Source organism: Mercenaria mercenaria, chromosome 4 (assembly GCF_021730395.1).
Source record: "Mercenaria mercenaria strain notata chromosome 4, MADL_Memer_1, whole genome shotgun sequence".
NCBI lineage: Eukaryota > Metazoa > Mollusca > Bivalvia > Venerida > Veneridae > Mercenaria > Mercenaria mercenaria.
The window spans coordinates 62832586-62846159 of NC_069364.1; the positions used below are offsets into that span (position 1 = coordinate 62832586).

At 35.1% G+C, this 13574-nt stretch overlaps 2 protein-coding genes across 3 annotated transcripts in view; one reads left to right on the top strand and one right to left on the bottom strand.

The window, feature by feature from the left end:
• The window catches only part of LOC123551927 (synaptotagmin-7-like), a 464896-nt gene that overhangs the window by 116957 nt on the left and 334365 nt on the right, over positions 1–13574 (top strand). For both annotated transcript variants that reach the window (XM_045341234.2, XM_053541481.1), the window contains one exon: positions 13095–13377. In XM_045341234.2, the coding sequence (XP_045197169.1) occupies positions 13097–13377 (281 nt within the window). In that variant the 5' untranslated portion in view covers positions 13095–13096. The remainder of the gene's footprint in view (positions 1–13094; positions 13378–13574) is intronic.
• On the bottom strand, positions 176–10081 carry LOC123551925 (chondroitin sulfate synthase 2-like). The gene has a single exon (XM_053541476.1). The coding sequence runs from the start codon at positions 9757–9759 to the stop codon at positions 7150–7152; it is 2610 nt and encodes an 869-aa protein (XP_053397451.1). The 5' UTR covers positions 9760–10081; the 3' UTR covers positions 176–7149.

Genomic DNA, 13574 nt, shown 5'->3' on the forward strand with positions numbered 1-13574 from the left:
GGTAGGGTATTGCTTGAATTTACTAAAGATAGGGAATATGGTACATAGTTTATTGACAGGTCAACATGGGTTCATGCATGGTTTACAAACAGATCAGGCTATAAAATTGGTTCTAAGTAGGGTTGGACACCAGTAAAATAGTACATGGTACCAGGACTAGATTGAAACGACTATACTCACAAACAAACAAAATGGGTTTAATATTGATTTAACATCAAATTTTATACAAATCAGAACAAGTGTTATATTTAAGTAAATCATAGCTACCATAATCTGCAACATTTTTATCACCAGAAATGTTTCATTGTAACTTTTCCATCAAAAAGTAGATTCATAAATTGAATGTGCTAAATGGAAGACTATAAAAATGCTTAATATTGCAATACCCAACAGAAGGTGTCATATGAATGAATATAAAAAAAATATCAAATACCAATTCGTTGTGATTCTGGTACATACTGGGCCTGATGTGACAAATTTGTTTGGCTATAAAATAATGCAGCTGTGTGTGTAACAATAAACATTTATTTTTACAACAGAAAGTTCATTTTAGTACAAAATATCATTTCAGTACCAATAAAAGTGTTTTTAAAGGTAATTGGATCTTGAAAAAAGAGATATTATAACATACTCTCTATGTGGTTTTGTTATATGATTATGTAAATGGTGTAACCAGTGTTTATAAGACAGAGCTATTTTTGTGAAACTGCATCAAGATTTCAGTATCAAGAAAAAGGTTACCTTATATTTAACAAGTATTTAAAATAGATTTTATCAGATTGTGCAGTCAGCAGTGACGGTGAGGTGACCTGCTAAATTTCTTTAATGAACTTGTCCATCTTTCAATAGTTAAAAGGGATGCTTACAAAAAGGATACTAACTGAATAGTGAACAGTGCAGATCTTGATCAGACTGCAAGGATGTGCAGGCTTATCATGATCTACAGTCTGGTCGCAAAGGTATCAGACCATGGTCACAAACCGTGGCCGACCATGGTAATTGTCAGTTTGTGTACCATGGTAGTTCATTGTCATGGGACCATAGTTGACCATGGCTGTGGTAATTGACACCACGGTCATAGAACATGGTATCAGACCCTATTAAAAAACCATGGTCGACCATGGTTATGGACCACAGACAACCATGGTTGACAAAGGTCCATGACCATGGTCGACCGTGGTGATTATTGACTATCAAAACTGTATAAATATGAATTTGAAAGGGTTATGAAAATACACGACAATTGCAGTCTATATCTATTTTTGCAAGTCAGTCATTTATTTGTCATAAAAGAGCTAAAATGACAACAAATTATAATCAGACTATAAAAGTTTACCTTTGAATCTGTCTATAAATGCAGGAAAACTATTCTATAATTAGGAAAACCTTAGGAGCCAAAATGCAGTCAGGCATCTTTGGTGCATTGTAAAACTTGACAAGTGTCAAAATCACTTAACATGACCATAGTAGTCCAGAGTCAACCATGGTTGAAAAAAAAAAAGGACCATGGTAGACCATGGTCAAACTACTGAGCGTCTTTCCTGACCATGGCCAATCTTACCTCACTATGTTCACCATGGTATTTGATAGTTGACCATGTTAGTTCATGGTCAACCATAAAAAACCATGGTGACCATGGTCAACATTTCATCTGGGAATGGTTTACAAGTTTCATATTTAATATTCAGATCAAATACAATGTTCAAAAATTAATGTTTTCATTATATTCTTTCTAAACACTGACCTGATATCACTGAAAAGTCTGATTTTATGCATTATATGTTTATATTTGTCATTTTTGTGGAAGACAGTACAAAACAACAAATAAGTGACTCATCTGAAGGTTCATCTTGTTATATTTACATTAAAAATTTTTTTTGCATTTTAATTGACCTGGCAGGGCGGGGTTTCACGACAAACCACTGCATTATTGTGCAGGATATGTAGTATATTCTGCAACTTGACATCTTATTCACTGGCAATCTACCTTACACTGTAACCACTGTAGCTCTACCTATTTGGTCGTTTTTGTGCCCCCCCCCCCACCACCATGAGTGGTGGGGGCATATAGATTTGCTCTTGTCCTTGCATCCGTGCGTCCATCCTTCCGAGGTTCGTGACGCACCTAGCTCAAAAAGTATTTGATATAAATTGATTGCATGAGTCTTTATCATGATATGAACTTGCGCACCTTCTATTTTTCGTCTGGCTCCGCCCCCTAATTTTAGAGTTATGGCCCCTGAAATAGTCAAAAATGCACATTTTCACCTTGTGACACGCCTAGCTCAAAAAGTATTTGATATAGATTCTTGAAACCTTGCATGATAATCATGATATGAACTTGCGCACCTCCTATTTTTCATCTGGGTCCGCCCCCAATTTCTAGAGTTATGGCCCCTGAAATAGTCTGCCCCCAGTTTCTAGAGTTATGGCCCCTGAAATAGTCAAAAATGCACATTTTCACCTTGTGACACGCCTAGCTCAAAAAGTACTTGATATAAATTGATAAAACCTTGCATGAGTCTTTATCATGATATGAACTTGTGCACCTACTATTTTCTATCTGGGTCTGTCCCCTATTTCCAGAGTTATGGCCCCTGAAATAGTCAAAAAATGCACATTTTCACCTAATTATGTGCCTCACTCAGAAAGTATTTAATGTTCAAATTCATGAAACCTTGCTTGAGTCTTTATCATAATGTGACCTTGCACACTTGGCATTCTTCTTGAGAATTTTAGCATTTATTACAGTTATGGCCCTTGAAATAGCCAAAATAGTGGATCTTTTGTTTGTCATGCTCATAGCTCAAAATATATATGCTATAGAATAATGAATCCTTTTCATAATTTTTTTTTTGAAGCTATAAGACTGCTGAATTATTTCCCCTTATTTGTGACAAATGTACCAGTGGGGGGCACACCCTGTGTCCTACAGACACATTCTAGTTTAGGATTGTCATTATTTGCATAAGTCAGAGATTAACTCCATCCCGCCAGGTCAAATAAAATGCACTTTATCTTGTATGAAAGAAAAAAAAATGTTTATTTTCATATAAACAAGGGTGTAGTCATATCAAGGGAAGCTCTTTCCAGGAAATAGCATGCACTTTCAGATGTCATTAAAAGAAATATGAATTGTTTGAAAAAAGTTCTTTCACAACAAATTATAGCTGGTAAAAATTTATTCAGCTTGTAAATGGATTTTTTATTGGATGATTAAAATCAGTTTAATTAATAACTTAATGTAATTGGATTTATTTAGATGTCATAAAGATCAATAGCCGGATAAATATTTTGATCTTCTAATACTGTGCTACTTTTTTTACTAGCTAAAATTGATTGGGTTCTGTATGGAAAGCACAAAAAGTGAGGAAGTTAAAGTAAAAGAAAAATACATACAGTAGAGTCATTTAAATAAATGGATAAAAAATCAACAAATGTACTTAACTATTTGAAATATAGGTATATCTATTATCTTTAAATAAGAAAAAAGAGAAAAAGTTTGGGCAGCATGAACATTTGGGGACAGATTAGGATTTGAATCTATTATGACCTTGCAAAATGCTATAAAGTAGACAAGTGCACTGACTATTAGAACCATAAAAATACTAATAAACTTTGATAATGTGGCAGTTGAGTCCAATAAGTCCAGGGGTGTTCCAAGATAATCTGTCATAGATCTATTGTAAAGCAGATATTGGATTTACCTATATTGGAAAATAAACATTGTCGATTGTATTGAGGTCAACCGAGTGCCACATTATCAAAGTTTATAAGTACATGAAAAAATCTACATACACACCAGTGACTTAATACAATATAAATCCTGCATGATAACTCAAATGATAATATGTTTGATAATTATGATTTTTTCTTCATTAAAACATTTCAATACAGAAAATATACAGTATACGCTTAACTTCTATCATTTACAACCTTTTCTTGAGTTCAATGATGCATGAGAACCATAATAATAATATAAACATGCTGTGGTTTAAATTATCCTGCAGGAGTAGTATGATATTTACTGTTAGGTTTTTTTTTACTGATTAACTATGCAGAACATTGCTAACACTGATAATGTATAAGTACCTTTCATCACTACTTGGTACACGCCATGTACCCAGATAATCTTAACTCTGTTCAGCGACCCTAACTCAGTGCCAACATGGCGGATGTAAAGCCGATACAACTTTGTTTTCTGTGTAATTACGATGTATAAAGGAATGTTTCTGTTGTTATATCTATCTCCATTGATCAAGTGTATACTTATTTCAAAATGCATCATGTTTAATATATCAACCCTTGTGTTTTCAGGTGGAAAAACGACGAACAAGGCAACATTTTCAATGAAAACTTTTACAAAAAATCTTTAAAAATACTTCTATGCTTTTGATGCCTCGAGCATTTTGTTGTTTGAAAGCAAAGATATACTGCTTTATAGGCCCGTTTACACTATGCTGTTAACCCACTTCATGTTGACACAATACATGTTCAAATATATTGACAGCGAGAAAAGGGATAAAAACCTAACTTTGAGTTGATAAAAACCGAACTCAGTTTACATGAGAAATGGATAAAAACCTAACTTACATGAAATTGCCTGACGGATAAACACCTAACTGACTAGTAGTACTAGAAATGAATGAGCTGACATGTACATGGTGTGATTATTGTAAACATTACTTTATAAGCCGTATTGTCGTTTTAAGTTCCGTGGACAAGTGAAAAATGTAAGGATAAAATTCTTCATTAATCAATTTGTCATTAATTTTACAAGATGTTATATGTATGCCCACTACAGTCAAATTATTTTCATAATTTTAATATTATGCAAATGGCAATGTTTGGAAAAATCTGGATAAACCCTCAAAAATAATTCAGTATAAAAGTCAAAATTATTGTATTTATATAAGAAATTATTTAATACCACCGATGTTCTGGATTCCCCAGCCCTCTCTCTCCCCCCCCCCCCTCTCTCTCTCTCTCCCTCTCTCTCTCTCTCTCATGCACACGCACACACACTGTTTCAGAAGAATTGTGTTTGTTTCAAATCTTGTATATCGTATAGTGTAAGAGATTTTTATAGAGGTGCTAATGGAACATTTTTGAAATTGTTTAAGTGGGATTAGATTTATGATTAATTATTAAATATGATATTTTTCAGACGGTAAATAGTGAAGAAAAATGTGTTTGTGGTGTGATGGGGTGGGGGAGTGATGCATGGACTGACGGGACAGGGGTGTGGGTATCCTTACATTTTTCACTTGTCCACGGAACTTAAAAATCCACTTGTCCATAGTCAAATTTCACTTGCTCTGATTTGTAATATCAAACCTTCATGAAAGCGCAAATAGACTGGAGATCGAGTTCTTTATTTACGACAATGAAAAGAAAAGCATATTACAGTAACTGTGGTAAAAAATAAGCTGTTGAAATATTTGCCTTTTAACGTTTATAAAAGTCTGAAATCGCGTAAGCAGTGTTCGAGGTCTTTTGAGGTCATGCCCGAAACACTGCCCACGCAATGATGCAAAGCCAGATGAATTCAGAGAAAGACTCTTAAAACGTTCCGACTTGTTTAGTCATACTTGCGATCTCTGTGTGCTTTTGATTTTAATTTGGCTGACTACTGGCTCAAATATTTCCTTTGATAGTGACTTATTGTCTCAGCAGTTGGAATTCTACTTACAAACTTGTCATAATACTTTTTTTAAGTTGTTTACGTTTCTGATGTCTTTAAATGTCCTTTTAGTTCTCTGTGTGTAACCCTTGTTTTCCTTTTTTGGTTTTAGTTACAGAATGCTATATTCTGATGATACAAATATTTTTCTTCAACTACTTTAAGTAGTTCTTATGTTCCCTTTAGCATGTATATGATTTCTTCTTTTATGTTTTTTTAAATGCATGTTGTAAAATGTGATTCTTCTTATTTTTGTGTAGTGTCAGCTAATCTTTTTTATGTTGCTATGTTGCTTTAAATGTGCTAAATCTGTATATGGTAAATTACTTTTTCCTTTTATTTGCTAGTACCTATGTGCTATTTTGTTTTAATGCGCTGTAACATGTATGTGATAATTTGTGATTTGTTTCTTATATACTTAGAGCCAGATGTTTTATTTGCTTTAATGTGCTTTAACATATTTGCATTTTATTACAGCTGATTTACTTATGTCAAGCTTATTTACATGTGTTTGCCGGAAAATAGCTTTAAGCTAGTGTTATATGTTTATACTTATCCGACGTTAAATAAATCTTCTTGTATCTAAATCTTCTCTGATATTTTATCATAGTTACAGTGTGCGCGAGACCTAGTCAAAGAACCCATTATCTTTATCACCTCCATACACTTGAAGCAACACACAATCTAAATGATATTTTATGTTTTCTTGTTTTATACCTGAAAACTGAAAAAGTATGCTTGTCCGCGGACACACAGAATGAAAAATGCACTTGTCCGCCGGCAAAAAAAAATCACGAGTCGGATAAGTTGGACTAGGAATCCCAAATCCCTTTAGGGGTGGGTAGATCAAAGAACTTCGAGCATCAACAATCCATAAAAAAGCACAGACGAACAGCCGTTTTCGTTTGGTTAGGTGTTTATCCATTCTAAGTTTGTATTTATCCAGCATTGTTTCCTATGCCAGTTAGGAATTATCCGCAAATTTAAACCCACCTCATAATCAATACAATTTTTAAGCTATAAAAATCAATTTCAATCTTTGATACTGTTAAACATTGTCAAAGAGATATTTATGGAACTAATACATTTAATAAGTAAGGTCTTACTGCAATTTCTGGTACTTTAAAACAGTTAGAAACATAAAACATGTTCATTTTGAAGACTTTTTTGAGTACATTTTAATGAATTCCAGCCACATAATGTGACATTTCTATTGAAATATTTGACACAAAACATGTTATAAATACAGGATATTATGACTATCAAAAGTTTTAAGCTAACATTGCATACTCACATAAAAACATGAAAAAAGACAAGGAAATTAACTACATACATCGTCTTTCTGTCAGCCATGTTGGCACTGAGTTAGGGTCGCTGAACAGAGTTAGGATTATCCGGGTACATGGCGTGTTAGTACTCCATTTCAACAAACTTTCAGTTTTACCCACATATCAAGATTAAACACATTAGAATTTTATTGGCAATTTAGGATTAACAAGAAGCATTCCTTCACCTAGCGGGTCATCCATGGACTTGTCAAAGTTAACTTTGTGTAGTTTCAATTTGGGACTTTGCATCTTGTATTTTGGAGATGGTACCCGTCTTGGCTTTTTCATAAATGGTGCTATAGGTCGATCAGTAACAGTTTTTTGATTTACTGCAGGTTTCTGTTTACTTGATTTATGTGCAGACTTTTGATTGACTGCCTGATGTGGCTTATTGGCCATTTTTGGATCAATTTTAGCATTGTCTGGTTTAGATATGGACCCCCTTTGGTGTTCATAAATCAGTTTTGCTAAATGGGGCTGACTAGCGAGTCCTTCCAAGTTATGTGTCACACATTGTTGGTATTTCTCTTCTGTAAGTCGTTGATCACATGTAATATTCATCCATTTAAGTTTAAGGTTGGGCTCAACTGCTTGTAATACATGAAACTTCTTGCTTGTTACAAACATACTGAAAATGTCAGTCGGTCTTCCCACAATTTTTCTAGCGGTTTTATAATCGGACAGATAGAAGCCTGCAGTGTCCGCTGTTTTTGTATCGTACAATCCTAGACGCTGTCCTATCTCTACAGAAGCTGGGAATGGCTTCTTATCATATATAAGGTTTGGACGATACTGCCAAAATCCCACCGGAAAGAAAACTTGTGCCCGTTGTACTGTATTAATACGTACTCTGTTTAAATATTGTTTGGTAAAGTCTGGTGACATCTCCATATTCACAGTGATCATCAGTATCAAAACATCAGTTTTAAATTCACTTTGTAGATTATCTATAATGTTTATATCTGTTACAACATTTTCCAAAGCTTTCCAGTACAGTTTTGCCTTTGGTGTGTTATATTTTTTACTGATATTATCAATGGTAGTTTTTGATTTTGCGAAAGGGTCTTTCTGATCTGCTGACAGTGAACTTGGATACAGTAGTGCCACTATCAGAAAAACATCTTCCTTTGTTTCTATACATGAACGAGCATATGTATACAGAAACATTTCGAAATAGTCTACATGTTCCGGTCTTAATGGTAATATGATATGAAGAGGTGTGCTTTCGGTCACAAATGGTGTTTGAATCAGCTCTACCTTACCTAGAGGTCGGACTAGGTGCACGCGCTTAAATGTTTCTACGTTATTATTTTTCTTGTCTAAAAGGAGTAGATCGAGGATATATTCCATGCCACGTGTAGGGTCAAACCTACGATAACCATTGATAATTTTCTCAAGTTTATACCTTGAAGGATATTTCTTGTTCAAGTTTTCCATGGTTTCTTTCTTGATGTCGTTCACATCTGGTATATGCACACCAGATATATCTTCCACATTGGTAAGCTCATTGTCAAGGAACATCTGTGTTTCCGTGAAGTATGTCCATTGGATGACAGAGAATCTGCTTATTTCTTTATATGGTTGCTGGGTGCCGATGGGCCAGGTTATACTGTTATGACCTCCTGGGGCAAATTTACTTAGATCAATAATGTCTGCTTTTGCCAGTGCTATCTTTTTCTGTACCTCAGTTAGAGCTATTGTACAAAAGTATCTGTGTAACTTATAGAAAGATGTATCATCTGGCATAGGGTAAAAGGTGAGAGACTGATTGAAGTATGGATCAGTCTTCAATTGCTCAATGTCGGTGTCATAATCGAAATTATCTAGTCTGTAGAACTTGAGTTTCAGATCACCTGCCCATGGCATGCAGAATTTCTGAGAGGCAAGGTGAACACAGCTACCGAATGATGCTCCTGGATTTCCGGGTTGTACTTTAAGTGTACAATAAGGCAACTCGGATAGAACTTGTGACATGATTGAAAACGACAAGAGGACTCCACCTTCGAGAGCACAGAAATTGCGATCAAGTCCAAGTGCTCCCATGTACACATCTTCTTTAACACTGATGTGTCTAACTAATTCATGATACTTCTGTGCTCGTAGATATGTTTTGTCTGTCACAAAGAGATAAAAATCATACTCATCAGCAAGATTTTCCTTTATGTATGTCAGAACAAGGATTGGCAGCATTTCTGGTTTTTTATCATCAAATGCAACTAGTTTAAGTCCTGCTGGTTCTGACTTCGGCTTTCCACTACTGAAAAATATCACCTCAGGGAAATGTTTTGCCATTGTTTTATCCACAGCTGTGCCAAATTTTTCAAGAGAATTTGCACTTGTTAAAACTGCAACAAATAATTTTTCTTTCACTTTCAATTCATCTAGAGCAAAGTGAGGTCTATAGAATCTAGGTCTTGTGACATTGGTATTGACTGTGTTATTCCTGGTAGGTACTGCAATTATTCTCGCTTCAAAATCAGAATTATCGTCGTCAGGAACAGTATCGTTTAAACTTCGTTTGAGGATTGATTTCGCCGACTTGCTCTGCATCATTTGATCAGCTGTCTGCCTTAAACCTTCGGAATAACATCCCACTTCCATAAATAGCATTTGAATTGTTATTCCAAGGCATATTCCAACAACAACAGGCGTTGCTAATGAACAGTAATAACTTCTATAACGACGTGCCGGTAATCCTAAATATCCAAGGAAAAAGCCACAGAATATTTGACTTAAACGCCTTAACATATTTCAAAACAGTTGAATTTGAAAAATCAAGATAATTTGTTGTCTGTTAATTTATCATATAAATGAAAATTATTCAAACTTTTGATCAGATAGTACTCTGACGTCCCAACTTATGAAATGTGAATTTTAATGGCAAAATAAGAGGAATTTACTGAGTCGTAATTCATGTGGAACACAATTACGTTCCCAATTATTTATATATATTTTAGTCATTATGGTTAACATTATAAATGTTTTGCTCCATAAAACATATAAAATATGTAAATATGAATTAAGGGTGGATGACTTAACTTTACTCCTCAAGGCGGATACAACTTGTACTAAAATTAGATTGTTTTCACCATCCAATTTATAGATCAAATTTCATACAAAATTTAAAAAGGCTGTATCCTGTTACGAAAAAAAAACAACAGCAGATAGTTAGAAAAGAAAATATTTAGACATATATAACTTTATCATTTATTAAGCATTTAGGTTATTTAAATCACCCCTGTTTGCTGGTAGCACATGTACATGTTGGTCTTCATCCTGTTTGCCCGCCGTTACATGACTGAAATACTGTTGAAAAACGGCGTTAAACCCAAAACAAACAAAAATCATCCTGTTTGGGTTTAAATCCCACAATTCCCAAGCTCAAAGCAACCAGTATCTTATCCATTTCACTGGCTGATTATCATTTCTAGGATTAAGCTATTGTAATATATGAAAGGGTACATTATAAAATGAAAATATATCCAAGTAGTCTGTTGAATGGACCATAATGTGAAACAAACTGCCACTTAGTCTGGTACATTTATTAGACATAATTCATTACATCAGTGCAAGAAGTGAATAAGTGCACCTTTATTTCAATGCAAAAAGTGGTTAAGTGACATTTTATTTCAATGTAAGAAGTGGTTAAGTGAACCATTATTTCAATGCAAGAAGTATATAAGTGAACCTTTATTTCAATGCAAGAAGTGTACAAGCACACCTTTATTTCAATGCAAGAAGTGTACAACTGCACCTTTTTTTTGAATAAATGCACATTTATTTCAATGCATGTATCCACTTTTTGTACTGAAATGATGAACTAAGGTATTTATTAGCTCACCAGAGCACAAAGTGCTCAGGGTGAGCTATTGTGATCACTCACCGTCCGGCGTCCATCCGTCTGTCGTCTGTCCGTCCGTTCACACTTTCCTTTAAACAACATCTCCTCCTAAACCAACAGGTCAATTTTGATGAAACTCCACAGGGATGTTCCTTGGATGGTCTTCTCTAAAAATTGTTCAAAGAATTGAATTCCATGCAGAACTCTGGTTGCCATGGCAACCGAAAGGAAAAACTTTAAAAATCTTCTTCTCAAAAACCAGAAGCCCTAGAGCTTAGATATTTGGTGTGAAGCATTGCCTAGTGGACCTCTACCAAATTTGTTCAAATCATGACCCCGGGGTCAAAATTGACCCCGCCCCAGGGGTCACTTGATTTTACATAGAAAAATCTTAAAAAATCTTCTTCTCGAAAACCAGAAGCCCTAGACCTTAGATATTTGACATGTAGCATTGCCTAATGGACCTCTACTAAAGGTATTCAAATCATGACCCTGGGGTCAAAATTGACCCCGCCCCAGGGGTCACTTGATTTTACATAGGAAAATCTTCAAAAAATTTCTAAAAATAAAGCAGAAAGCCTAGGTCTTAGATATTTCACGTGTAGCATTGCCTAGTGGACCTCTACTAAAGTTGTTCATATCATGACCCCCGGGGTCAAAATTGACCCCACCCTAGGGGTCGCTTGATTTTACATATGAAAATCTTCAAAAAATTTCTTAAAATAAACCAGAAGGCCTAGAGCTTAGATATTTCACTTGTAGCATTGCCTATAGGACCTCTACAACATTTATTCAAATCGTGACCCCAGGGTCAAAATTGACCCCGCCCCAGGGGTCACTTGATTTTACATAGGAAAATCTTCAAAAAATTTCTCAAAATAAACCAGAAGGCCTTGGTCTTAGATATTTGACATGTAGCATTGCCTAGCAGACCTCTACAAAATTTCTTCAAATCATGACCCCCGGGGTCAAATTGGCCCCGCCCCATGGGGTAACTTGATTGTACATAGAAAAATCTTCAATATTTTCTAAAAATAAACCAGAAGGCCTAGAGCTTAGATATTCGACATGTAGCATTGCCTAGTGGACCTCTACAAAATTTGTTCAAATCTTGACCCCCCCCAGGGTCAGATTGACCCAGCCCCAGGGATTACTTTATTGTACATAGGGTAGGGCTGTCATTGATGGGGTCTTAGGCGTATCGGCGATACCGATATATCAGAAGACAAATATCGACGATACATCGATATATTGATTACTAAGTTAGATTAACGAGCTATTTGTTCATATGCATACTATAAACCTTCCTGTAAATGCTATTTGTAGTTTTATTGCCTACTTTCCATATTTCTGTTTGATTGTGTTGTACATGTATTTGTATTTATGAAATAAAAGAAATACATAAAAATGAATAACATCCTTCATTTTTATTTTGCCTTCACTCCTTTTTTTGCATTTATCCAAATTTACAACTTTGTGAACTTTAGTTGTTTTTTAGGGTCTGAGTGTTTATTTGGGTAGTTTTTTTCTCTCTGTCAAAAATCGATTTTTGAAAATGGGAATCGATAATCGATCGACAAAAAAATATCGTTGATACATCGATATCGTTTCTATCGATGACAGCCCTAACATAGGGAAATCTTCATAAATTTGCTTAAAATAAACCAGAAGGCCTAGATCTTAGATATTCGATATGTAACATTGCCTAGTCAACTTCTACAAACTTTGTTCAAATCATGACCCCTGGGGTAAAATTGGCCCCGCCCCAGGGGTTACTTGATTGTACATTGGAAAATTTTCCAAAAAATTTCTAAAAATCATCAGTTTGACATTTGAAACATATTACTCTGGTGAGCGATCCAGGGTCATCATGACCCTCTTGTTTATAACTGTGTCCACAAGTAGTTTTAAGGTCCTAGAAAAAAACTTGATGCATGAAATTTGTGGTCTGAAAAATTGTTGCACAATTGTTAAGAAGACAAATTCTATGTAGTCATAGAACAAATGGAGGGATCAAATGAGATGTGTATAGACTGTATCAATTTTAGCCAGTCTTTCAAATAATTACAAAACATGAACACTAAAGATATTAAACAATAGCTAGATTTACAGCATGAGTGGCTTCAAAGGGTGCAGAGCTGGTTAAAGTTCTTTACTTACTGGGCAAAAATATCTGTCTGACCTTGCAGTTGACAACAAAATAGGGATTTGTTATTTAAACTTCTCCTTCTTTCTCTTCCAGGTATGGAGAGGTCGGACATTGTTATGATAATACTGGTGTCTTTGACATCTGTAGTTCTCTTCATATTGATGATGATGCTGTGTGCATGGTGTTACCGATGCTGTCGCAGAAAGAAGATGGTAGAAGAAGAGGAGGAGACATTATCAAGGTCAGTGCGATCCATGGAGCTGGGGAGTGAAAGTGGAGGAGACGTGAGACAGCTCCACAAACGCTCCTGGGAAGATAAGTCTTCACATTATGGTGAGAAGAAGTCAACGCCAATATTGACGCGGAAAACCATACGGTAAGTGGTGATCTTTTGTTAACTTCTGGAGAGTGACTAGATAATGTAACCAAGCAGGATACTGTAAATATAATTATTTCTCAAACCTTTTGTTATGGACTGCTTGTTTATTCATCTGGCTGACTACCTTATTTCTCAAACCTTTCTTTACAAACTTGCTACCTTATTTCTTCAACCTTTCTTTATAGACTAGTTAC

Bases quoted from the DNA above. Each gene is read 5' to 3' on its own strand.
- LOC123551925 (XM_053541476.1), bottom strand. From the start codon at position 9,759: ATGTTAAGGCGTTTAAGTCAAATATTCTGTGGCTTTTTCCTTGGATAT.